Consider the following 26,162-nt stretch of genomic DNA (forward strand, 5'->3'; position numbering starts at 1 on the left):
AAGAGGGAAGGTGAAGGCACAGAACAATTTTGCATGTGAAATCTACTGAGGAAAGAGCTGTAGTTGAGTCTTCTAGTCTGGGAACTGCAATTAGCACATTGCTACAACTTGAGTTTGAAGCCTGATAAAGAAACTACCACTCCTCCCATTTTTCTGTAGCATTGATACTTGAAAAGCTAAATTAATAAATGGAGGAGTGGAATACATTTTTACTGTGAAGGTTTGTTGCTCAGAAGATGCTTTATGTGGTAGCATAGTATTTTTACCCCAGTTGTATGAGATACTACTACTTCAAATGTCTGTGATACAGTTCTCCTTCCATTCCCCTCAGGAATCTAACTATTGAGGTCACTTGACCCAGAAATAGGTTTTCAATTGAAATTGGCAAGAAGTGACGAGAAAAATGTGAGAACATGAGTATTCCTTTGGTGTTAGAATTGTGGTAAAATGGAAAAAATTCCAGTGCCACCAACCCCCAGATCTTAATGTGAGATTAAGGGATATGGAAACTGCTCTTTATACTTTTATTGTCAGTCATATGATGAACACAAGACTAGATCCTGAACAATCCCCTCAGAAAATCTTTGTTGTTCATCAGAATTTTCCTACATAAATGCATTTTGGTTTTAGGGATTTTTCTGTTGGAAAATGATGATGATAAAGACCATTCACAGTTCAGTCCAACAATACAAAATGCCATAATGGCTGTCTGTTGGCCTACAGAAATAAAGGGTGACAATGCTTGGGCAGGACTGTGGTTGCTGAGAGAAGAAATCAATGGGAGTACTGCCATTAGGAGAATAGATGTGCTGGTTTTTAACATGGCAAACAAGCCTTGTTGTTTCATTTGTTTTTCATTTGTGACAATTACTGTGCATGGTGCTTTACCAGGAAACAGTTTTTAATAAAATCATTATAATTTAGGCTATACAGTCTGTGTCCCATTATGAGGGGAGGAGATGCAGAAATTTATTTTGGGGGAGAGCATATGATGAAAGGAGGAGAAAGTTGTGAATGTGAAATGAACCTTGTCAGTGCCATTCAGTGATGTCTAGGGGGAAATTGTTCACGGTGTTATGTTCTTGCTTACCTAGGTTTGATTCATGGGCTGGCATGGCTCTGGCTCGAGCCAGTCGTATTCAGGACAAGTTGAACTCTAATGAATTGAAAAGTGATGGCCCCATCTGGAAGCACTCCACTCCTGTCTTGAATTGCTTCAAGAGAGCCCTTGAGATTGACAGCTCAAATCTTTCCTTGTGGATAGAATATGGCACCATTTCCTATGCCCTGCATTCTTTTGCATCCCGACAGCTTAAGCAGTGGAAATCAGAACTCCCCCCTGAATTTGTGCAGCAGGTAGGATCTAACTGAGAACAGTATGAAATGTTAAATATTTTAAATTATCTTTTCTAATGTAGTAGCTTTTAAAATTCAATATTTATATGGTGCATACCACATGTTAGGCTGTATGGTTATTCATTAATATTGGAAATTCCAATATTTAGTCATATAAGCTGCTGGTATCAAGTAACAATTAAATGTATTTTTCCCTTTCTTTTTCCTATGTAAAATTAGTTGAGCCTGATCTTTGAATTATCTTTCAAAGGTGACACACAATTATTTTAACCTTCTGGAAAGGGGAATTATATTTACCTTACCTTTCTGTAAATGTCATACAATGAAAATGATGTTATTACATTTCATGCCTTTGATCTATCAAAAGTTTAGTCTGACTGTCTTGTGGCCTCTTGTTTGTGAAGGACTTGGTGAAGACTTCCAGGGATAATGCTGGAGTTATTTCATATTATCAGATAAAAGGTAGAATACAGAGCAGCCAGCTTAAGTTGTGGATTAAATCAGAATGTTTGTTTAGGACTAGTTGAATCTTTCTTTTTTCAAATGAATATATTAAAATGGCATAATTTACTAAGGGAAGCTCTATTATAATAGAAGATACATTGGAACGATATGTTATCCGTTCCAGGGTTGTATCTCTTCAGGAATGTGTTTCACATACATGAAAACCTTATTATTCTCTTTTCCTTACAAAATATTTAGGAAATTAAATGCTCTGTTAAAGGTCTTGAATTGCAGCAAATACTTGGGATACTGCTATAGCCCAACAATTTAAACTTATAAACTTCTTTTTCAAAGAGAGAAAATTGTATTAATGCATCTTTTGACCTAGTTTTTTATGTGACTTTATTGGCAGCTAACCTTATTTTATGCTGCTAGTTTTAATTTTTGGGGGGAAGAGAAAAAGTATTCTTGCCATATTGAGCTCAAAGTTAAGTGCATTGTAAGCAAGATAAAATACATTTCTTCACCAGAGATAATGGTCCATAGTGGCTGTAGCAGACTTAAGCATCAGAACAAAATATAAGAGTTAAGATAATTACAGCTCTGAAACAGATTTTGTAGACATATATATGGATTTGTGGTGTTTCAGATTTATATTTATATGCATATTCCATTCCTGTTACTGCTTTGTTCTGGTTATTTGTGTCAGCAGTTACTGGAATGAACAGCAACCAATCCATAAGCACACACTGTCAGCACTCAGGATGTATCTGATCACTTGGGTGTGTTCTGTGTATTTTAGGTTGAAAATGTTTTTAATTACATACCTAGTAGATACTTCTTTGTGTGCAGGAGTGTATTTGTAGAATTTTTCATCCCAGCCACAGTGAATTCATGTATCCTCCACCCTTGGTTTGATCACAGATGGAAGAGCTTCGAGACAGCATGTTGGAGACAGCCAAGCTGTGCTTTACCTCAGCATCTCGCTGTGAGGGAGATGGTGATGAGGAGGAGTGGCTTATTCACTACATGCTGGGGAAGATTGCAGAGAAGCAGAAGCAGCCTCCTGTTGTCTATCTGCTTCATTACAAACAGGCAGGTCATTACTTGCATGAGGAGGCTGCCCGATACCCAAAGAAGATTCACTACCATAATCCACCTGAGCTTGCCATGGAAGCTTTGGAGGTAAAAGCAAGTTAAAGATGTAGGCTTGAAAACCTTGTTCTCTACAGTTAATGAAATACCAGCTATTGTTCATATTATTAGTATATGTACATGGTGCTCTGCATCTGGGGACATTTAAAAGACTGCCTGACTTGGAGAACAAAATGGAGTCAATTAATCAGGCTGGTTTTGCTTTAAAGGCTGTTTATGTGGACAGTGTCAGTATGGGACAGACAGGCAGAATTTCCACTTCTGGGTTTCGCTTCACACAGTTCATTATTCAGTTTTTTATCAAAATCAAACATGGGTAGGTTTCACAAGCATACCTGTGAAAGGATAAGCTCATGCACCAGTTGGAATGGTAGTCAAAACACCTTTACTTTCACTGTGTTGTTTGGTAAACATAGTGAAAATACCTGGTGATGACCTGGTTCTAAGCAGACCAGGCCTGTGCCATAGATTGCAGTTGTAAAGTTTTTACAGTGTTGAGATCTTGTAATTTACAAGCAACTTTGAAAGGCAGGAGAAGTCCTATTCAGGTACATTTAGGTAACAAATTACTGTCCTTACTAACTCCTGCAGTTTCTACAGAGGAGAGCTATGAATTCTCTACTGATCAAATGGACTTTGGTGTTTTCTAGGTGTACTTTCGTCTTCATGCTTCTATTTTGAAACTTGTGGGGAAACCAGACTCTGGAGTAGATGCAGAGATACTAGTTAGTTTCATGAAAGAAGCTTCTGAGGGACCATTTGCCAGGGGTGAGGAGAAGAACACCCCAAAAGTTGCAGAAAAGTGAGTGCTGATCTCTAGGAGTATCCTCTGGAAGCATACATGGAAATGACTGTATAATATACTGTTAAAGTGAAGCTGAATGAAATACAAACCAAACAAGTTGACTAGAATTAGTTCTAATGTTTGCAGTTTTCAGGTTTCAGTAAGATACAGTAAGATTATACACTGCTCTGACATCTTTTCAATAATTGGCACAGTGTAGATGGGAGGGGAACAAAATGGAATAATGTTCATCTTGTGATCCCTTTTGAAGCCACTGGTTTTATTTCTTAAAAAAATTGTTTTATCAACTATTAGCAAATTCAAAAGCAAAGGACTTTTATTTTAAAGGACAAGGGGCTTTAGTTCTCATATTTGTTTCATGAACAACTACAAAATAAAGAATGTTTTACTATTGACAAGGGAGGAATAGAACTTGTACTAGAAATCCATCCTTTAGAATTTATTAGGAAGATGTAATTAGTGTGTTGGAAATCTCCTAGGAAGTTGTAGTTTCCTTTTGTTCTTTGAGTAAGTCCCCAGTGTGTTAACATGATTTTTCTTGCCCCTCATAGGGAAAAAACTTGCATGATTGATGAAGATTCTCACTCTTCAGCTGGAACAGTGCCAGGCCCTGGGACTTCCCTCCCCTCCTCCTCTGGTCCAGGTCTGACATCCCCACCTTACACAGCCACTCCAGTTGACCACGATTACGTCAAATGTAAAAAACCCCGTCAGCAGGCAACGCCGGATGGTACAGTCCCTGTTCTCAATACTGGCAGCACAGGGAGGTGCTTTAATCATGGGGGGTTTGACCAGGAATGATCAAACTGCTCATTTCCAGGAGGGTGATGGGTCTGTGGTAACACGGGCAATATTGAAGCTCATTACTTTGATAAATTTGGTGCTTTAAATAGAATCGATGTACAGTCAGAGCTTTAAATACAGAATTCAACGTTGTCACCTGCCACCAGTGACACCTGTCACTTAGTCAAAATGGGAATATGAGTAGGAGGAGTATATCACTGACTGAATTCTCAGTGATTTTGTTTAATTTATTTTTTTTTCCTCCAGACCTAAGTATCTATCTGACCTGATTAGGAAAGATGTGGATCCAGTCTTCAGAAGACTGGACAATGTTTCGATGCCTCTGTGACATGACCAGGTTAAAACTGGAACTGTGGCTGGAATAAGACAAATTGTTAAAAGGGCAAAACAGTATTACCCTTTTTTGAAGGAGGCAGGTGGCAACTACTTTGAATATATTGTGTATCAGCACGAAGTGATTTGCATGACAGTCTAGTAGACTTCATTTTTTAATTTTTCTTTCTCATTTACAGTGATTGGTTAGCAACTCATCTCCATAGAATATAAAGTGATATAACAAATAATTGGCTTATAGATGCAGAAGGTAGGGTGGGATCACAGTGTTATTGAAGACTTTGCAATATACAGACATGGCAGCAATTAAGTTACTATTTAAGTAACCAGATATTATCATTTTGCTAGGAATTTTGTTCTGATTCTACTCTTCTGGCCATTTGTTTATCCATCTGGATCTATATGTATCAGCGTTTAGGTTGGAATAAAATATCTGCAGTGTGTAGCTTAGGGCTGGTAGAATGTGATAGACCCCACAGAAATGCTGTGCTTGATGGGATTTTCTTTCCAGAGGGTGGGCTGCTTCCTTCTGTGGTTTTCTGAAGAACAGTAACTTGTAAATTACTTTATTGACACAAATGTTCATATGCCTGGAAATTCTGCAAGGTGAATTTACTCCTTTTCCCCCACAAATAATTATTGGTGAAACTGACAGAAGATCCTTCATCTCTGTCACTAAATTGAATAGAGAAATGTTCATTTTTTCCATGCTTGCATTTCAATAAGGAGTATTTCATTGGACTCTTTTTATATATGTAGTGCTAGTGTGAATGGGTTACACAGTGATCAGGCTCTTAAATTAGCCTTTTGATGCCTTTTGACACAGCAAACACAAAGGGGAGCAAATATTTACATATTTCCTAAATAATGTTCCCTGTGAGATGCAGTTCTGCCTAAGACTACATCTGCTTAGGTCCTGAAGACTGTTGAAATGTTCCCAGGAGATAGATAAGTTAGGTAAATACTCCAATATGTGTTGTTAGTAGATTCACTCAAAGAAAGATATTACAGACTGTGGTGTGCTAATTGCCAATGGGAGCAAAGCTGGCTGCTTAGCAAAGCCTGGAGGTGCAAGCCAAGGAATGTCTACCTCTGCCAGGGCTGAGGGAGCAGTTCTTGGTCTGCTTAGCCTGGTTAGGACTGAGCTTTGTTGCCGTCAAAGCAGTTCAGAATGTCAGCTGCTGAAAGGAGCAGAGTTAGGGTGATCTTTGGGAAGGCTGTGTGTAACCATGACAAGTAGCATTGCAAAGTACTGCCTCATTCATGGTGTTTTGTAAATTGCTGTAAAAATTAAACTCTGGATACAGCACATTGAAGAGCCCTGGGAAACTGCGGTATTTGCCTTGGGGCTGTTACAGATGGAAGGAGAGCTGACAGGCTGAGCAATCCTCAGAAATCTCCCACTCACGTATTATATACACTGTGCTCCTCTGTGTGCATTTGCATTTTACTTGTATTAAAATATGTACTTTTGAAGTAAAATGCTCTTGACATCTTACATGTAACCACATCACTGAAGAAAACTTAAGCCTGCATTTTCATTATACCATTTCTAAAAATAGCAAGAAAACATCTATCATTTGGTTACTCTTTAGATTTTTCCATCATTCTGGCAGCAAACAAAACTGTCTAGATCGTTGTTCACAGAATGAATAAGTAAGCCTAAACACTCTTATTTACTCTTACTCTTGTATTGATATTGATGTTCATCTGTGACATAAAATAAGACCATTCTACAGTCTTGCCCACAAAGTTCTCTTCATATGGCACCACAAGCAGCCCTGCTAGTTGGGATGCCTCTCATTGCTGACCCTTGAGACCTCTTGACCATTTTAGGGTGTTACACTTCAAGAAAACAACCCATGAGGAAAGAGAAGGAATTTGAATGGTTCATCTAGGGATGAAAAGACTAAAGGGAGACATGACAGCAGTGTAACCTAAATAGTGTTGAAAGCTTTACAAAGAGAGAACAACCAAGATTTTCATGCCTGTGGGAGACAGAACAGACTATTAAACTTAAATTGCATTTTCAATCTCAACATTAAAAAACAGTGATAGAGAAAATACTACTTGGCAAAAAAAGGGAAACACTAGAATATATTCCTGGGACTAGCTTAACACTGCAACACTTCAGCACTGAAAGTCTTTGAAAAGTGTCAATACAGCCAGCTTCTAGGAATTATGGAGATGTAATTTACCCTGATGGAGAAAGAAATGGACTAGATGAACTCTTGCAGTTCTTTTTGAGCCCTTTTTTTTCCTATTCATTTTATGGGGTTTTTCTGGGTTTTTTTATTTATCTTTTTTTTTTTTTTTTAACAAGACATCCAGCAATGTGCCTTCTAGTGCAGCAAATTATCTCATTACAAGCAGGAGAAAATTACAGACATCTCTTCTAGAAAATATTTGGACTCCAGCCTTCAAACATTCATGCATAGATAGGTAAAGTTGTGAGAGCAGATTTCAGTTAGATGCATTATATTTAAATGTGTCTTTATATTTCTGTAGCTCTCCAGCAGGTTTTTCTCATGGAAAAAGATGAACAGCATATACAGAAATCACTGTTAAAGTTGAGAATCGTGAAAAGCTTTATATCCAATATATCCAATAAATGCTGATGATACTACTTTTAAGTCATATATTTAATGGAAATGGGTGAAAGGAACCAGTAAATACAGCTTGTCAAGTAACTAAACTTTTTCCTCACGGCAGCTGCTAGCATGTATCTCCTTCAAGGAGACAGAAGTATTGCTGAGTGGCAGCTGTTACTTGCTGGCTGACAAGCTGCTGCTGTGTGTAAAATGGGCAGCTTCCTTTCTCTTTTCTTGTCCTTCAATTCAGCAACATCTTTTCCTTCCTTCTGTTACTCTCATCTTTCCTGTCATCACCCCTGCCTGTTGCTGTTTTATAATCCTCCAAAATGAAAACTTGGGTTTCATAGTAGAAGCCTGAGCCTTTTTTATTTTCCAAAAGCAAAGGAACTCAGCAGGGACCAGGACTGTCATTCCTCAGATGTCATCATATTTACACAGATAAATGGCCAGTGTTTTATACACCAAAATAGACATGTTCATTGTCTTCCTTTGTACAGGCTGAGTGTATGTAGTCAGTATAAAACAAACTCAGTACAGACTTCAGGCAGTTTAAATTTACTTAAATTTTGTGCTAAGCATTGTAGTTAGATCAAAAAGCACTAAAAGTATTACAGTTTAAAAAAAAAAATAAATCCAAATGAGAAATATGTTTCCTAAAAAGTGGACTGGGAGATTGTTGTGAGGTCTTTTTTGCCTTTGTTGTGTTGCTATTCAGTTCCATATTACTGTGGTGGTATGCAAATGGTGTGTTCAGCATCCACTGCTATTGCAGTGTTAAAATGTGTCATTGTTTAAGTCCTCATCCATGTCATGTAGTATGTTCTGTGTAGTTAGATGTAATGGTCCTTTTTTGTGTTTGTCTTTGCCTGTTTGCTTTTGCAACCAATATTGCCCGTGCTGCCTCTAACCTTTACACAAATCTCTGTTCCCCAGGCATTCTCTTCCTGCTTTTACCTGTCACGGCTTGCTTTTAATAATTGGCAAAACCTGCATGATAAACTCACTGGGAAAGGCTACTTGCTTCATGCTGTGGGAGAAGTCTCACTTCATAGTTTGCTGGTCTGTAATTCTGCAAATGTTATGAAGGTTTTTTTGTGAACGGGGTTCTCGACATCCTGATGAGACAAAGGTGATCTCTGAGAAACTTTGTGGCAGGTTGTCACTCAGGCCAAAGTGAATAAGCTCCTAAGATGGAGTGTATGTTTCTGTGCATAATAATAATGTCCATGTTGCATTTTGGAACATGAAAATCCTACTCTTCAAAACTCTATCAGTTTCAAAAGAAATCTTTCAGACTGCAGTGCATGCCCTTTTCTGGCACATAATTCTGGATTCTCATGGGGACTGTGTAATGGACTACAGGAATAATGAATTGGATCCAGTTTATTGCAGTATGCTTCAGTTTTACCTTTCCCCAATTTAGCCTCTTTCTGATTAGTAAAAGTATCACCCTGACAGTTAGTATGAGGTGATGTAAGAAGGATTTGACTGAATAAATGGAACATTGATGAGATCCTCTGTTGCTCTGCACTCACAGACAGAAGAAAAGCAGTACAGGACTGCAAGTTACCTAAACACACTCAGTGTTCAGTGCAGCTGGAAAAAACAGGGACTCTCATCTTTGACTCATGTTAAAAGAGAACTCCCTTTATCCATTAAGAGGACTAGCAATCCTCAAGAAGTTAATCTGCTTCCATGCAAATCTTTGCAATTCTTTTGTTTTAAATAATGTGCAAGTGCCTTTTGATACAGAGCTGAATGTTGTCTGCTGTTATGGGTGGAATCTGTTTCAAGAATGAGAATTGTGTGATACATCATGTTTCTGACTACAGACCAAAAAAAGCTAAATGCTCATACACACAAGTAAGGAGAAGAGGGGGGATAGGGTGCCAGGCAGGCAGGACAAAGAGTCTGTACACCCACAGCCTGTGAACAACCCATTTTTTTTGCATGAGACAAGATAATTTTAAAAATAACATGTAGTTAGTTATTCATAAGCTCTGAACTGTGCAGCAGGATTTTTTTTTTACTGTAAATTGAGTTAGCATGTGCAGATAGGTCTTTAGAAAAGCTTCCTGTGCCACTCATTTCTGACTTTTGACTTGCAACTGATTGTTTATCGCGTTTCAGATACCTTCTTGTAATAACTGAGGATACGTTTTCCTTCAGGTATTTAAGATAGAAAAAGTTATTATTCAGAAAAAGTGAGCCTGTTTCCTACCCCCACAGACAGATGTTTCAGGGGTGTTCTCCCTCCTCTTAATTTTCTAAGAAGTTTGAAAGGCTGGAGGGCAGACAACACGATTACTGAGTTGCATAAGTAATTACTAGACAAAGGCAGGCTACCTCATTCATATTGGCACCATGAAGCTGAACTTCAGCTCCTCTGAGAATAAATTATATAAGCTTGTACAGTGAGAGATGTTACCTGGTCAGCATGCTTAGCAGTAGGAGCTTTCTCTGCCACTGGGATTGTGTGTCTGCTGGTTCAGGTCACTAACCCATCCCTGTCTCTCCCTGTGACTGGACACATGTTGGTAGCAAGGTCTGTGGTGTGTGGCCCCCAGGGCTCATGGTGTCTATGGGAAGTGCTGCCACGGGGTGGGGCCTGGTGAAGTGTGGAACCTTTGTTTGTCTTCTTGCATTTTGAAACTAAGCAGTCCTTTAGATTCCCCAAAGTTTAACATAACTTTTTGCTGTTGATTGGCAGGGTTGCAGGTGCTGAGTACTAGTGGAGCAATGACATGTTAATGGCTTTCTCTGGCATGGAGGAATAGCATGGAATAGGGATTTTTGAAGTCAAGCCAGTAAAGCTGTTTCATTCAGGATAAGATTAATTTGAAAATGCTGTTAAGCATAGAATTAAGTCAAATGGACTACAAATATTTTTCTAGTATCTAAGATAAATATGTTTCAGTAATTATAGTTACTTAATTATCTAAGTGACTGACAGGATCCCACTGTAATAGAAAAAAGGTCTTTGCAGTGCAGATGAACATACAAGTTCTTCCTTCCCAATGACATCTTCCTGATGATAATTAGTATTTTTTTAATGTATATCTTGAAATAGTACCAAGATTCTTCCTTTTGTCCTTTTTACATCTTGTGTCCAGACCTGCTCTTTTTCACCTGTTGACAGAGTAGGTGATATAATCTGACACAGAAATCCCTGAAATGGCAGGAATTGAGTGTTCCTCATTGAGGAATGATCTACAATGAATAAATAAATTGCTCTCAAGTGTCATTACCTTAGTCTTTAGAAAGGCACATTAAATACTTAATTTTATATTACAGACTTCAGCTTGTCAAATTGGTTGAAATCTACCTAAAACTTAGGAGTGATGCAACAAAGTAATGAAACAAAATAAAATAATACCACAGAGAGAATCTGGCATCAGGACATATTTCTAATAATCATTTTGGATTTATTTTTTTTTCAGTTGCTTATGCATGATCTATCAGACCTTTTTCCCTGTTCTCTGCATTTCCTTTACAGCTAATAATTTTGGGACATTAATACCCAGTTGTATTTTTATCTTAGCTTTTGAAATAATAGGAAACTTTACAGAAGGAGACCTCAGAAGAATATTTAGTCCTTGATTTGTCATTTGCTTATAACTAAGGGATCATTTTAGCTTTTTGGGAAGGCTTGCCTGATTGTTATTGCCAGATGGAGGAACTAGGAAAATACCTAAGGTAAACAAAATATTAAACCCAGTAATTTTTTTAACTCTTAAATTACACTGCATTGCACTAAGTTGTCTTTAATTATAATAGAAATTATTAAAAAGCACTGATGTTCTCCCTGGATTTGCATCTTACAAGAGGACAGGTATCAACAACAGTTGGGAATTTGGAGTGAGTTCTTATGTCTCATAGACTTCAGTGCTCTGTGGCATACAGGCTGAGTAACACTAATGACTGTCTCAACTACAGTCAGCTCTTATCAGATGAAGAAAAAGCTTTATAACACAATGAATGTAAAAATATATGCTGTGTGTCTGTCTATCTGTAAGGTATATTGGCGAATTAGGCTAGAAGAGCATTGAAATTCCATGTATGAAAAATGTAGATTTTTTTTTTTTCTAAAGCAGAGTTAGGAGGTGACTTGGTGCCATGAGTTCTCCATTACATACTGCAGCATTTAGGTATCCAAAGAGCTTTTTTATTATATTAAAGTACACCTTGGGTAACCTAACAAATAGTAGTTCTTTGTCTACCTGTCCTTGAAAACCTCTAGTGATTCTGTAGGTTCTCTATACAATTTTTAAAGCTGCAACAGTTAAGCTAGAGATTAGGGAAAAGAAAAAGCCATTTTCTTGCTGCAATTAAAACCTATTGCCTCTTGCTCTGTACTTAGTGAATATGAAGAGCAATTACTGTATTTTAAATTTGGCTAATTGTATGTATTTGGAAATTCTCCCTCATCTTTTTGAAGATTAATATGCCATCTCATTAATCCCTCACCGTATTTTCTCCTCTATTCTGAATTCATTCCAGCTATTCAGTGTATTTTTTAAAACGTGGGTCCCAAATACAGACACCATAATTAAGCTTAATTTTCATTAGTGCTCAGTAGAAAGGAAGTTTCTTACATATTTTTTTTTCTATGAAGTTACTGATTATACATTCAAGTATGATAGCTTGCTGCATTGCTTTTACAATAGCACGACATTTTGGCCATTTCTGGTTTGAGAATCACTAATTCTTTTCTGGCATATGTGAATACATGTGCTGGGATACACATACATTTTCTACTAGTGATCTTGTTATATTTTAGGTGCTTGAAGGCAGATTTATTTGTTTATTTATGCTCAGATAGTTCTGTGGAGAATGAAGGGTGGCTGGCTAATAGCTCTGACCTTTTATCCTTTGATAGGTACTAGAGTTTGTATTCAATTCCCTGGAACTTTGCCCATCCTCTCTGACTTCTGAGAAATTAATAATTAGTGTCTGCTGCTAATTTCTGAAATACTCCAGTGTTTTTCATCAGGCCCACTTGGTTTTAAAGCATCTAGTGCATTCAAGGTATATTTATAAGTTGTCTCATAGTAGCCAGATTTGTTTTTTCAGTCATTAAGGAGCCTGTTATTGATATCATTAAGATTTTTGTGTATATAGTTAACTTACTGAAAGAAAAGGAGGATGAACATACATACTTAGACCTACACCCATTTTACTAGATATTTCAAATCAAAATAGCTAGCTAATTGTAAGGGGGTATTTACATTTGTTCCCCATAGGGAAAAGCATCCCTGCCATGCATACATTTGATATTTAATGTGCTAAATCCTTGTCTGTCTTTGCATGCTGAGAAGTCAGTGTCATTTCCTAGTGATCTGATACCACTCTTGCTTATTGGTCCAGCAGTTCTTCTAATGCTTCATCTGTCATAACCCACACATCAGAACTGACCTCCAGGCTTATGGCAACATTTGGAAATTTGCATATTTTTTTCTTCCATTGATGAGTAATTCAACCTTTTTGCCACAGATGCAGAAACTTCCTTTAAAAAAAAAACAACAAAGGCAGTGAGTGTGAATGTTTTTTCCTGATGCCAACTGGGAGTTCAACAGTATCCACTTGTACCACAGAAGGTTATTAAAGCTTTATAAATGAGTCATTTAAAGCTTGACTGACCTCCCTTCAGATTTTTTCTCTTCCCATTCTTTATAATTATATTCTTTCTGTATAAAACTTGTCATCATTAACCAACTATATAACTTCCAATTAGGAAGCAAATGCTGTTCCCCCATTCTTTTTCAAGATACAGTTTTATTAAGATCTCTTCACTGAAAGGAAAGGTTTTCTTTTTGGTAGTGAAGAGCCTGCAGAGGGCATTGAATTTGGTTTAAATGTCTTGGAATCTTAATAAGCAGAACCTGATCTGCAAGCTGAAGGTCTGCAGAGGGATTTATCTTGATAAAATAAATTCATAGGAGGCCCTTAGCTCTCTTCTGAACAAGTGCAATTCAGATGGAACATAAGAAATTTAATTAAATTATCAGCTCATCTCAGCACAAAGGCTTTTGCTTTTTAAAATTTTCTTTCTTGATCTTATCAAGAAAATTAATGAGTAAGAATGCCATGGAACTACCTAGACAACAGATGTAGCCTGATGCCTCTTGGCTAAGATATTTCTGTGCCTCAAGCAGAAACTGGAAATTAGTATTTTGGGCTACAGATTTAGAGAGAATTGCGTGTACTGGAATTTTGTGTTGGACACAGAATTATGTTGGCACAATATTACAGAAAAATGCCAATTTCTCATCTCAGTGGGAATATACATACATCTTTCTGTTGGAGATACTAAGCTGCATTTTTCAGTCATGCAGGGTTGCCTCTAGTAACCCTTAATGTAGAAGAGCTTGGGCTATATCAGGCAGGTTTCAGACATGGGTGGAAGGTTTTCACTTGCCTGTTTGTTCTAAGTGTGAATTTTATCCCCCATGATAAAACTGTGATCCTGTACAACTTTTCCTGTGCTGTAACAGCCATCAGCAGATTAACAGTTTAGTTGTGACTGTAATGTAGTCAGCAACCAATGCACACTACTCCATTCTGTCAAGGCAAAGTCCAAGAGTTTTTCTATCTTAGACCTAGTTCTTTGCTGGGTTGTTTATTTGCCATATCAGATCACCTTTCAGAACATTTGGTGAATGGCATCTAACACCTGCAGGATAGATGGCATCAGTGACCACTCCTGTAAGTCTTTGCCCTCTAATGGGACTGATTTTTTTTCTGTCCTTCATGAGTAATTTTTACCAGTATTGTTGTTAATGGTTTTCTCTTGTCGATTGAGCATTGCTTGTGTCAGACTCAAAACTATACTGGGTGCGTTTCAAGGTAAATAGCACAGTAAACTCAGGAAAATTTATGTGATTGTTCTAGCTGAAATAGTGCATCCTCAGCCTAACTGCTTTTGAAAGTTAAGCACCATTGCTTTTGAATCTGATTCCAGGATTATATTCTAGAAAGAAATGTGGTGGGGCAGGGAATTCTCTTACATTAGTTAAATAATAGCTAATGAAAGAAGTCTGGGGGTCTAATTTCTTAGCACAAAGAGGCAAGATTAAAATTATAGGTTGAAGTAGACAACTTAAAAAGAAAATAAATACCTTTTAGACAACAGAATTGGTGGTTGTTACTGGGCTTGTAAGAGCTTTGTAGGGTGGCTGCAGCTTTGTGGTGCTGTTACCAAGACACAGCAGCTTGATTTGTTGGAAATGGTGCATACCTTCTTTATCTCTTTTGCAGAGAGGAGTCAGGATAGCACTGCAGCAGTGCTGTCTGACTCCAGTTCCACACAGGATATGTTTAATGAGCCCGCCAGTTCTCAAGACAGCCTGAGGAAGACTTACCCAGAGAAGAGGATTTCTACTACCTGTGCTGATACACTAATGCCCAGCAAAGAGACCCCGGGATCTACAGAGGAAAAGAGTATGCCTAATTTATTAGATCATGTCAGCTGTTATATTCTCATTAAAATGTTTCTCTTGGCATGCAGAGGTACTGAGATATGCTGCACTGTGATGGGGAATTTTAGCTAGGTGTTATTGCTGCATGTGTTTGTGTAGCTTGAAATTGGAACTCTGCTTTGCTTATGTGGCTGTCATCCCGATTTGTACTGCCTGTTAAACCTTGCAAAGAAAAGAACAATGATAAAGCATTGTCTGTGATGGCCCTTTGGCTGGCTTCTTTTAGGTTGGTATTTATTCTTTCTTCAGTGTTTCAAATCTCTAGATGATTTAAGGAGTAGTTATTTGAAGATAGTCTCAAACAAAAAATTTTATTTTCCCCAGGTATAGATGCCCTCTTTGTTCTGGCCCAGTAGCAGCTTGATACTCAGTACATAGAAGAGCACAAGCAGTGGAATTAGAGGTTTTATTCCACTGGATACTTTATTTCAGTAGAGAAGTGGAATTGCTCTCTACCAAACTTTTCCATATATAATAGTACTAAGTGTTCTGTGTTCCACTGGAAAAAAAATGTTTCAAAATCCATTAGCTGGAATTTCCCTTTGTCTGATGTTTGTACAGTTGCATGTGGCAGTAGATAGAGAAGCTGGACTTCAGTAGGAAAAGACAAACAAGACCAATGTATACATGTTGCCCACCTTTCTGTGTTGTGGAACCAGAATGTTGTACATTGCTGACATTTATTAGAATATATGCTGTACTTTTCCATAAAGTTATCTGTAGAGTAAAATTATAATGCTGAAGCAAATTTTGAAATATTTCTGCTCTGGAAAACCTATTTGACTCAAAGTCTAATCTTATCATCAGAGTAAAAGTTAAGGAGTAGCTTCACACATGAGGCTGAAGTATACTTTATCTCTAGTCTCTTTTTTCTAGCAAAGACAAAGACACAGTAAACTTCTATGACTAAAAGTCAAAGTTAAAAAATTAATCTGCAAGTATCATACATGTTTTCAGCAATAACAACTAGCTAACAGGAAACATGGAAGCTCTTACTCTCACAGATGTTTTCTGATGTAAGATTTGGTATCCTACAAGAAAAAGTGAGTCAATGGAGCTATGAGTTACCAAGTTAATTTAAAAAATATTTGGGTGGAATTGTAGGTCCTGCATCATCCAGAAGGCCAGGTTAGGTGCTGCTAATCATTCTGTCTGAGCCTAAATTGTATTTTGGAATTGTGTTCTTCTAGGTAGATCATTACAAATAATAGATTTTGCCTGGCATGATGGATTTAATTCTGTTCTTTCTTCCTTTCTTTGTAATAGAATTTTACTGGATTTGCACTTTGATTTTGTTGTGTCCCTCCCCTCCATCTTCCAACACTATCTAATTCTGCATTGTGTAAGGTGTGCTGAATTCTTACTATTGCTCAAGGAGAAACCCACAGGGAGAGAGATTAGTATGTGGCTCTGTTTGTTCATGAGGTGAAGATGACTTACTCATTAAACACCAGGCATAGTCCTAACTTTTCAGGAACCACTCAGTAATTCTGTCTGTGCTTTAATGAAGGATTATCATTTGTGGTATTTAATAGTTGTCATTTTGTATCATTAATTTGCCATTTTGTAATTTTCCTTGTCACTTTAGTCTCCTTTTAATGTTCCAGTTGCAGGGAAGTCAGAAGAGCTGCTGGAAAGCTCAGAGTCTTACCATCCTGCTGAGCCTACAGGCCAGAAAATTCTGGTGGATCCTCAATCTGCTTCTGGCAATCCCCTCAAAGCTGCAATCCTCCCACCCTCGCAGTGGGACTGCAAAAAGAGAGCTGAGCCTTGTGGAGATGCATCTGAATTTCCTCACGGCCTCCCAACAGACCTGGAGGAGCAGCGGAAGTTCCTGACAGAGCAGTGCATCGCCTCCTTCTGCCTGTGCCTCAGCCGCTTTCCCCAGCACTACAAGAGCCTTTACAGGCTGGCCTACCTCTACACATACAGCAGGACACACAAGGTGAGCACATCACTGCAGCAGTAGCTGATTAGCTCTGTTCATTGCCCAGGATTGTCCTTTCTGCTCATTCCCAAGTCTTTCTGTTAAAATGCAGCAGGTCAGTTTGTTGAATACAGTTTGGATTGGAGCTGAGCTTTGGGGTGTCTGCAGCTCCTGGATTGTCTGATTCATGTGTTTGAAGGCAATTGAGTTGCACTTTTATTACGAACTAAGTAATTTTTTTTGTCATTCAGCAGATTATTACCTTTTACATATGTTACATAAATTAAGATGTTATTGTAAAAATGACAAATTATTTATTTTACTCATAAGTGGACTGAAGAGTGGCTGGGAAGCAGCATTACATCAGTATTGGTGTAAACACATCCTGTGACAATTTCTGGGTATCATGAATCTTTGTAGAATGAAGGTTTTCCTACTGTCAAAGCACAGAAGTCAACTTGAGTAACAAATCACTGAGTGAAAGTCAGAGATCCTACTGCTTACAGGCTGATGATTTTAGATTAAACAAGAATATCTGTCTTGGTGACTGCAGTAGTATTAGTTCCTGATTGAGCTGAGGGCAAAATAACTTGCCCTCTCCAACATTACCCATGCATATTCTTCATAATCAAATTCATTTGAAAAGCTTTCTACTATGAATTATCATTGGTTTAGTTTTAAAATTGCCATTCTTTGTTTTACTTCTTCATACTTCTGTTATTGTAATCCTTTGACTTTTGGCAGTAGCAGTTAATAAAATGTGCATGAATAGCAGGTTGAAATGATCAGATTTATTTCACTAATTGTCATAATCAAGATTTGAATTCACAGATTTTCTACTTGGAAGTCTTGTGTTGTCACCTGCTTGCACTGCATGGCTTCCTGAATTCTCTTCCCCAGCAGTATTGAAGCTTGTGTGAATAATAGGGAAGGGAAGGCAGTGGAAACAAATCACATCCTTGCCTCAGACATACCAACAGGACTGCTGCAAACTGAGCTGCAGCATGTCTTACAAGTCTGCTGAAAGGGGATGAACACTCCATTTGGCTGTACAGTTATTATCCAGAAAAACATTACCCTTTTTTTAAAAGATAGATTGTTTTGAAAACATTCTTAGGCTGTTTGTATGTGACAGTTGTTAATTCTTTCATGGAGCTAATGATTAATAGGAGCTTTAGATTACTGCAATCTGTCATTACTGTTGCTGACAAAAGATTTTGTATCAACATTCAGCAAAAAATGCTGCTTGTTTTCAATTTATTGGTTCAAATAGCATGTCTTTGCCTGAGGAATGAACTACACATAAAATATTTTCTTTTTTTTTTTTGTGATGGAGCCTACTATTTTTGTTTTTGTATCTTTTTCCCTATATAAAGATCAACTTAGAGATTTGTAATGTTTTTCTGTATGACATACACATCATTGTCTAACTCTTGAAACTCAAAGAAGTTGAACTGTGTTTCAGCCTAGTAGTTACCACATTGGCTTCAACTGCTACTGTTGGGTTTTGCTGTCCTATTTTGTTACTTCTCTGCATAACAATTACTTAACACTGCAAAAACACCACTACTATACTTTCATGAAGTTGTAATTTTTTATTTTCAGGTTATTTTGTATAGAAATGTCAAATGTCTATTTTAATGGGACACTGATATGTGTTTAGTTGGAGTTATACTTCTGAACTGACTTAAAACACAAAATGCATCTATGCATTTTTAGCAGTAAGTGGAATAAGAAGTATGTTTAGATATTCTGATGATAAGCCTGATTTGTAAAAATGAAATTAATTACATCAGGCTGAGTTGCTGTGGGGGCAGAGTGGATTGCTGGTAAATTTTAGAAGGATGAAATTAATTTTTAAATGAATATAACCATCTTGGAAAATTCAGCATTTAAGTACCAGTGCCAGGAAATTGTATGAAGAATTTAAACTGATGGCCAAAATTCATGGTTGGCTGGGAAAGGAGAGGATTGGCAGGTCTCCATTGTGCACAGAAAAACAAGTTTTCCATATGCAATCTGTTTTCTTCCATGTTACCATATTGCTGCTTTTGCTGTTGCGAGATTAGTAAACATAGTCGTTGAGTACTTTTTTTTAACACCCTTTTCAAAATCTTTCAACATTTTGTTTGGCTCCATGTTCTGGTTTTGGGTTGGGTTGGTTTGGTTTGTTTTTGGTTTGCTTTAGGTTTTTTTTTTCTTCTGCAAATTCCTGCTTACTATTTGGAGGCTATTTCTCTTTGTTTTATTCTGTTATCAGAAGCAAATTTGTACATAGCTGGTTTTTGTTGGAATAAACCTGCAGGAAAGTGAGGCTGAATTTTCAGAAGTTACTTTGTTGCCAGTTTGGGCAGTAGTTTTAGTTTCCCATTCACCTTTTCTCTGTCTTGAAGTCTTGGCACAGTTTGAAAGAAGATAGGACTTGGCAAGATGCTGTTTGTCAGTATAACTACAAAGTTTTGTGAAAATATTTGCCTTATGGTTCCTATAGATCAGTACATAGATATGGTATGATACTGTGCAACCAGTTAAGAAATTAAAATATTTACTTACATACTTTTTAAATCCCAAAATAAAAAATACTCTGCAAAACCTGGAAGAATGTGTTCACAGATACTGTTTAGATGACATAGGTTTTTAAAGTTGTTTTTTTTGTGTTATGTCCATTATTAACAGAGCTGTAATGGGGAAGTTAATGTCAGGTACAACAATGTCAGTAGCATGACATTTTGGTCAATCTAGGTGTAATACATTAATAATTACAGGCTTATATATATGTAGTTTTTATATATGTTTAGAGATAGGCATAATCTCTAAGCTTAGCAGATGTAAGCATTTCAAGTAGCAACAGTAGAGTAATAAAAGCTCATTCAAGAGGCTGCTTTTCAAGGTCAATAGACTTTTTACTTTGTGTTTTTTTTGTTGCAGTAGGACTAGGGGGTTTTGAGACAAAACCTTCCAACAGGCTGTAAAAGAAAAGAGATGGAAGGATGTTTTGTACACCTCGCAGCAATGCTCCATGGAGTTTCCAAGTTAGGTACAGGTGGCTTCTGACACATTGAGTTCTGGGGTATCCATCTCAGGTGACTCAGATATCCGGTTGGTTGACTGTAAGAAATTTTAGTTTTTTACTTTTAACAGTGCTGGTGAACTTTTTTGCAAGTTATTGTACCCTGTCAGTCATCTTGTCTTTGAACCTTGGGGTGATGAAGATGTGGGAGGCAATAGCTGAACTGGAAAGAGTACTTCATAATTGCCCTGAGTCAGAGAGCTAAATCCAGCATTTCAGACTGGCAAGCACTGTGCCAAGAGGAATAAATCCTTTTTGCTATGTCCTGGATCCCTTCACCCACTCCTAATAACTTCATCAGCTGAAAACTAAGCAGAGCAGACTCTGAGATCTAATGAGTTGAGACCTGCTCAGGCGTATTTACTGATCATGCTGATTTAAGGAGAAGGATAGTGGAAAATCTGTAGCTACATCTTTTATTCCTGTTAGTTTTGATTGTGTGAAGTTACCGTGTAATTGGCCCATTTGTCTGAATGATCTTTTTTCCTCCTAGCTAGGTTACTGTCATCATCTTGTTCAATAAAAGCCTATGAATTATATGTATCTAATACATGCCAGTGGATGGTCAGTCTTATGTGCACAGCAAATCACCAGAGTATGATGCTACACTTAATGATATCTTAACTTTTTAATCGTAAAACTTAGATTCAGAAATACATCCATAGCTAAAAATTCTTTAAAGTGGGCTTTTATATTTAAGCATTGTGGTAGTAGCTTTTGTAGGGGTTTTGTTTTCCTTTAATTTTTATGTGATGGTTTTATCTATAAGATTCGGGTTGCCACACTTCAGGAATTTCTTTTTACTTTGGTTTTACACTTTTTAAACTTACATTTCTGACTATGATAATTGGCATAAGATAAAGCATTTATGTGCCTGGATGCTGGACATTGATAGCGTTATTTTCTTGGATTCTGATTGTAATCAAAACAGGATCATTTTCACAAAGACTAGATTTTTGTAGGTTCTTTTCTGTGTTGTATTTTCTTCTATATGTATGTCAAAGTATTTTGCAGGCTTTGGTTAACAGGATTACAGAAATACATATTACAAAAGAACTACCATGGCAAAAAGTTAGTATACAGTTAAGTTTATGTACATTGCTTTCTTCAATCTTAATTAAATTTGACACTCAGTGATAATAATTAAATTTACTGGTTCCCCTGACTAGCCAGAAAGTACCATGTGATGTTTATGAGTGAATGTGCATTTGCTCCATACCAAAAGATAGCTGTCCACATTCCCTCAGCTGTCATGCACAATAATCATGAACGTCCTGCATAAGTACCTATATCAGCTCTCTGAATGAAGGATTTTTGACATCTGTAAATATCTGGTTAGTGTTTCCAGTGCTCAGCTCTCTTGCCCGTGAATCTGTAATCAGCATTTTGCTAGAGGGGATGCTCTAATTCTGGTAAGACACTGGAGATTTCTGCATGATTATTGTCATTAGGACAAAAGCATTTATGATCTTCCTGTCTCACTAGTGTCTTGTAAAGAAAATAATCTGAAAAACAGGATAACTTGCTAATGTGCCTCCCCTACCAAAAAAAATTAATAAATTACAACTGGAATATACTTCTTGGATGGACATGATTTAATCAGATTTATGATTCACAGGCATTTATTTCCAGTCCACAGAACACAAATCAGAATTCAACGTTCTTATGATCCAAACATCTTCCTCTTTCTTTTAACTGCTCTGTAGTGAAGTTTTCTCTAAAAAAGCCAGTCTAATGCAACTCACATGCTACTTTCTAATACTGAAAAGTAGTAAAGCAAAGCTCCTGTTGGTGAAACCTCACAATTAAAAATTGTCCTATCTGTTAGTAATGTGTTGCCTGGAGCCAGCAGCTGTCCCTAGTTCTCAGTTAAACAAGAGATGTTCATATATTGAACTCTTGGAGGGGAAGCACTTTTATGAATTTTTGATTGTTGTCTAATGTTTAGTGTTCTACCGATACTTTCTGGTGAACTCACTGAGTGCTATTAACCAAATGTTATGACCAGTGTGGAATTTTCCAGAGAGGTTAAGTGAAATGATATGGAGGGCAGTGGCTGGATAGAAGTAAAAGGCCTGAATTTACCACTCCACTAAAATAAGGCTGCAGTTTGAGGCTGCAGGCTGCCTCTGGAGGCCTGGGTGCTCAGGTAGCAGCCCCAGGAAAGAGCTGTCACAGCATTTGTGGCGGGAAAACGGGCAGGACTGAGCGGCGGGAGCGCCGGGGGCAGTGAGGGGCCCGCTGTGTGGAGGAGAAGTAATGTTCCATGGAGTTTCCAAGTTAGGTACAGGTGGCTTCTGACACATTGAGTTCTGGGGTATCCATCTCAGGTGACTCAGATTTCCGGCTGGTTGACTGTAAGAAATTTTAGTTTTTTACTTTTAACAGTGCTGGTGAACTTTTTTGCAAGTTATTGTACCCTGTCAGTCATCTTGTCTTTGAACCTTGGGGTGATGAAGATGTGGGAGGCAATAGCTGAACTGGAAAGAGTACTTCATAATTGCCCTGAGTCAGAGAGCTAAATCCAGCATTTCAGACTGGCAAGCACTGTGCCAAGAGGAATAAATCCTTTTTGCTATGTCCTGGATCCCTTCACCCACTCCTAATAACTTCATCAGCTGAAAACTAAGCAGAGCAGACTCTGAGATCTAATGAGTTGAGACCTGCTCAGGCGTATTTACTGATCATGCTGATTTAAGGAGAAGGATAGTGGAAAATCTGTAGCTACATCTTTTATTCCTGTTAGTTTTGATTGTGTGAAGTTACCGTGTAATTGGCCCATTTGTCTGAATGATCTTTTTTCCTCCTAGCTAGGTTACTGTCATCATCTTGTTCAATAAAAGCCTATGAATTATATGTATCTAATACATGCCAGTGGATGGTCAGTCTTATGTGCACAGCAAATCACCAGAGTATGATGCTACACTTAATGATATCTTAACTTTTTAATCGTAAAACTTAGATTCAGAAATACATCCATAGCTAAAAATTCTTTAAAGTGGGCTTTTATATTTAAGCATTGTGGTAGTAGCTTTTGTAGGGGTTTTGTTTTCCTTTAATTTTTATGTGATGGTTTTATCTATAAGATTCGGGTTGCCACACTTCAGGAATTTCTTTTTACTTTGGTTTTACACTTTTTAAACTTACATTTCTGACTATGATAATTGGCATAAGATAAAGCATTTATGTGCCTGGATGCTGGACATTGATAGCGTTATTTTCTTGGATTCTGATTGTAATCAAAACAGGATCATTTTCACAAAGACTAGATTTTTGTAGGTTCTTTTCTGTGTTGTATTTTCTTCTATATGTATGTCAAAGTATTTTGCAGGCTTTGGTTAACAGGATTACAGAAATACATATTACAAAAGAACTACCATGGCAAAAAGTTAGTATACAGTTAAGTTTATGTACATTGCTTTCTTCAATCTTAATTAAATTTGACACTCAGTGATAATAATTAAATTTACTGGTTCCCCTGACTAGCCAGAAAGTACCATGTGACGTTTATGAGTGAATGTGCATTTGCTCCATACCAAAAGATAGCTGTCCACATTCCCTCAGCTGTCATGCACAATAATCATGAACGTCCTGCATAAGTACCTATATCAGCTCTCTGAATGAAGGATTTTTGACATCTGTAAATATCTGGTTAGTGTTTCCAGTGCTCAGCTCTCTTGCCCGTGAATCTGTAATCAGCATTTTGCTAGAGGGGATGCTCTAATTCTGGTAAGACACTGGAGATTTCTGCATGATTATTGTCATTAGGACAAAAGCATTTATGATCTTCCTGTCTCACTAGTGTCTTGTAAAGAAAATAATCTGAAAAACAGGATAACTTGCTAATGTGCCTCCCCTACCAAAAAAAATTAATAAATTACAACTGGAATATACTTCTTGGATGGACATGATTTAATCAGATTTATGATTCACAGGCATTTATTTCCAGTCCACAGAACACAAATCAGAATTCAACGTTCTCATGATCCAAACATCTTCCTCTTTCTTTTAACTGCTCTGTAGTGAAGTTTTCTCTAAAAAAGCCAGTCTAATGCAACTCACATGCTACTTTCTAATACTGAAAAGTAGTAAAGCAAAGCTCCTGTTGGTGAAACCTCACAATTAAAAATTGTCCTATCTGTTAGTAATGTGTTGCCTGGAGCCAGCAGCTGTCCCTAGTTCTCAGTTAAACAAGAGATGTTCATATATTGAACTCTTGGAGGGGAAGCACTTTTATGAATTTTTGATTGTTGTCTAATGTTTAGTGTTCTACCGATACTTTCTGGTGAACTCACTGAGTGCTATTAACCAAATGTTATGACCAGTGTGGAATTTTCCAGAGAGGTTAAGTGAAATGATATGGAGGGCAGTGGCTGGATAGAAGTAAAAGGCCTGAATTTACCACTCCACTAAAATAAGGCTGCAGTTTGAGGCTGCAGGCTGCCTCTGGAGGCCTGGGTGCTCAGGTAGCAGCCCCAGGAAAGAGCTGTCACAGCATTTGTGGCGGGAAAACGGGCAGGACTGAGCGGCGGGAGCGCCGGGGGCAGTGAGGGGCCCGCTGTGTGGAGGAGAAGTTGCCAGGCCCGTGAGTCCCACTGCTTGCTGAGAAGCTTTATATTTTTATATAGAAATCATTTGGAGCACTGGGTTTCAGCTGGTGCTGATGATCAGCTGGATCTGGATGCTTCCTGTGGGGAGCCAAGATGGTGTCTCTCCTGAGGGACGTGTTCTCCAGATCACAGGCCTCTACAAATCCTGTCTGGGCAGCTGTGTGGAAAATGAGAAATGACAATGCAGTTTAATCTATAAAAAGAAGTGAGAGCTTCGTACTTCTACCTGTGGGGGGCATTTCCACTCCCTGGCTGCAACTCACCTGCCCTGTTTTTATCCACAGAACCTGCAGTGGGCCCGGGATGTGCTGCTGGGCAGCGGGGTCCCCTGGCAGCAGCTGAAGCACATGCCTGCTCAGGGCCTCTTCTGCGAGAGGAACAAGACTAATTTCTTCAACGTAAGTTTATGCAGCTGATAAACACACCCGCTCTTTCTCAGCCATCTTTTTAACACCTGTTTCTCATTTGAAAGTTTTGCAGAGGGGAGGGATGGTGATGTGGAATTCAGCAAAGGTGCATTAAACACCACAGGAACGGCTAAAGAAAAGGCAGAACTGTATTATAGAGATACTTGCTGGGATTTTCCTTTCTTAAATGGAACTATATTAGAGGGATTATTTCTGATGAGCTTGAAAATACAGGGAGAGAAGCACCAGTATTTCTCAGTTATGCAGCATTTTCCATATACTTGATGGTCGAGTCCTCTATAAAAATTCTAATTCTGTTGATCATAATTATCCTCTTGTTTACTGTTTCTGAACTGGACTTGCACTTTTCATGACTAAAAGAAAGTAGGGCTGGTTGCCCTAAGAAATCTCTGGTGTTGGAAGGCACTTTCTTGCATTCAGCTTTTGTAGCATGGCTCAGCAGAGAGAGTATTTCCATGTCCTAGTGTAGTAGCAGCATTGTCACACAGACTGTCCCTGTGTCTGATCTTTGAGTTCGCAGGAATGTCTGTGCCTTGCAGTGACATGAGACACAGAACACTTTGGAGACTTACATGAACATTTATCTATTGCAACTTAACATGTTGCTGTTGTCTCTAGTATCTCTGACTGTGGTCTGTTCTAGGTTTCTGTACTTTCTCCAGTTTTGTGACAGGATTCTGTAGCTGATTTGTGGCTTGCAGTGTGTGGTAAGAACATGAAGATGTTCTGGTTTTCTGGACTATGTATCTGTTATGATTGTGATCGCAGTGGCAATTTTATGTCTCTGCTTTCCAACGCGGTGCTTCTGTTTTAGTATTTTAATTGTTGTGAAATATCTGTTAACAGCTATCTTAATCTTTGCTGTATGTTGTGTTAATTAGCACCTTTATGCAAGCTTCTATTAAGTATAAGGTAAGTGCTCTTCTCTGTTTATAAACCCTTAGCTGTATTGAAAACTGAGGAATACTGACAGTGGTTATAATGGATCAGTTTGCAAAAAGAGCTTCTATGTCATTCTGTCTTTCTGGATAGAAGTTTTGATTAACAAATACTGTCAGCCTGATGGGATATAGACCAAAGAGTTGTGACCTGATTTATGGCTACATGGCTTTGTTTTGGTTATTCACTTCAATAGCTGCCTGCTTTCCCCCCAGGAAT

At 37.9% G+C, this 26,162-nt stretch overlaps 1 protein-coding gene across 1 annotated transcript in view; it reads left to right on the forward strand.

The window, feature by feature from the left end:
- CABIN1 (calcineurin binding protein 1) overlaps positions 1–26,162 on the forward strand; it is a 108,776-nt gene that overhangs the window by 24,188 nt on the left and 58,426 nt on the right. The window contains exons 22-28 of the mRNA XM_010004853.1: positions 1,095–1,356; positions 2,725–2,985; positions 3,606–3,757; positions 4,312–4,490; positions 14,749–14,931; positions 16,577–16,914; positions 24,861–24,974. Of these exons, the coding sequence (XP_010003155.1) occupies positions 1,095–1,356; positions 2,725–2,985; positions 3,606–3,757; positions 4,312–4,490; positions 14,749–14,931; positions 16,577–16,914; positions 24,861–24,974 (1,489 nt within the window). The remainder of the gene's footprint in view (positions 1–1,094; positions 1,357–2,724; positions 2,986–3,605; positions 3,758–4,311; positions 4,491–14,748; positions 14,932–16,576; positions 16,915–24,860; positions 24,975–26,162) is intronic.

The sequence above is a fragment of the Chaetura pelagica genome, unplaced genomic scaffold (assembly GCF_000747805.2).
Source record: "Chaetura pelagica isolate M959 unplaced genomic scaffold, ChaPel_1.0 scaffold249, whole genome shotgun sequence".
NCBI classification, from domain to species: Eukaryota; Metazoa; Chordata; class Aves; order Apodiformes; family Apodidae; genus Chaetura; species Chaetura pelagica.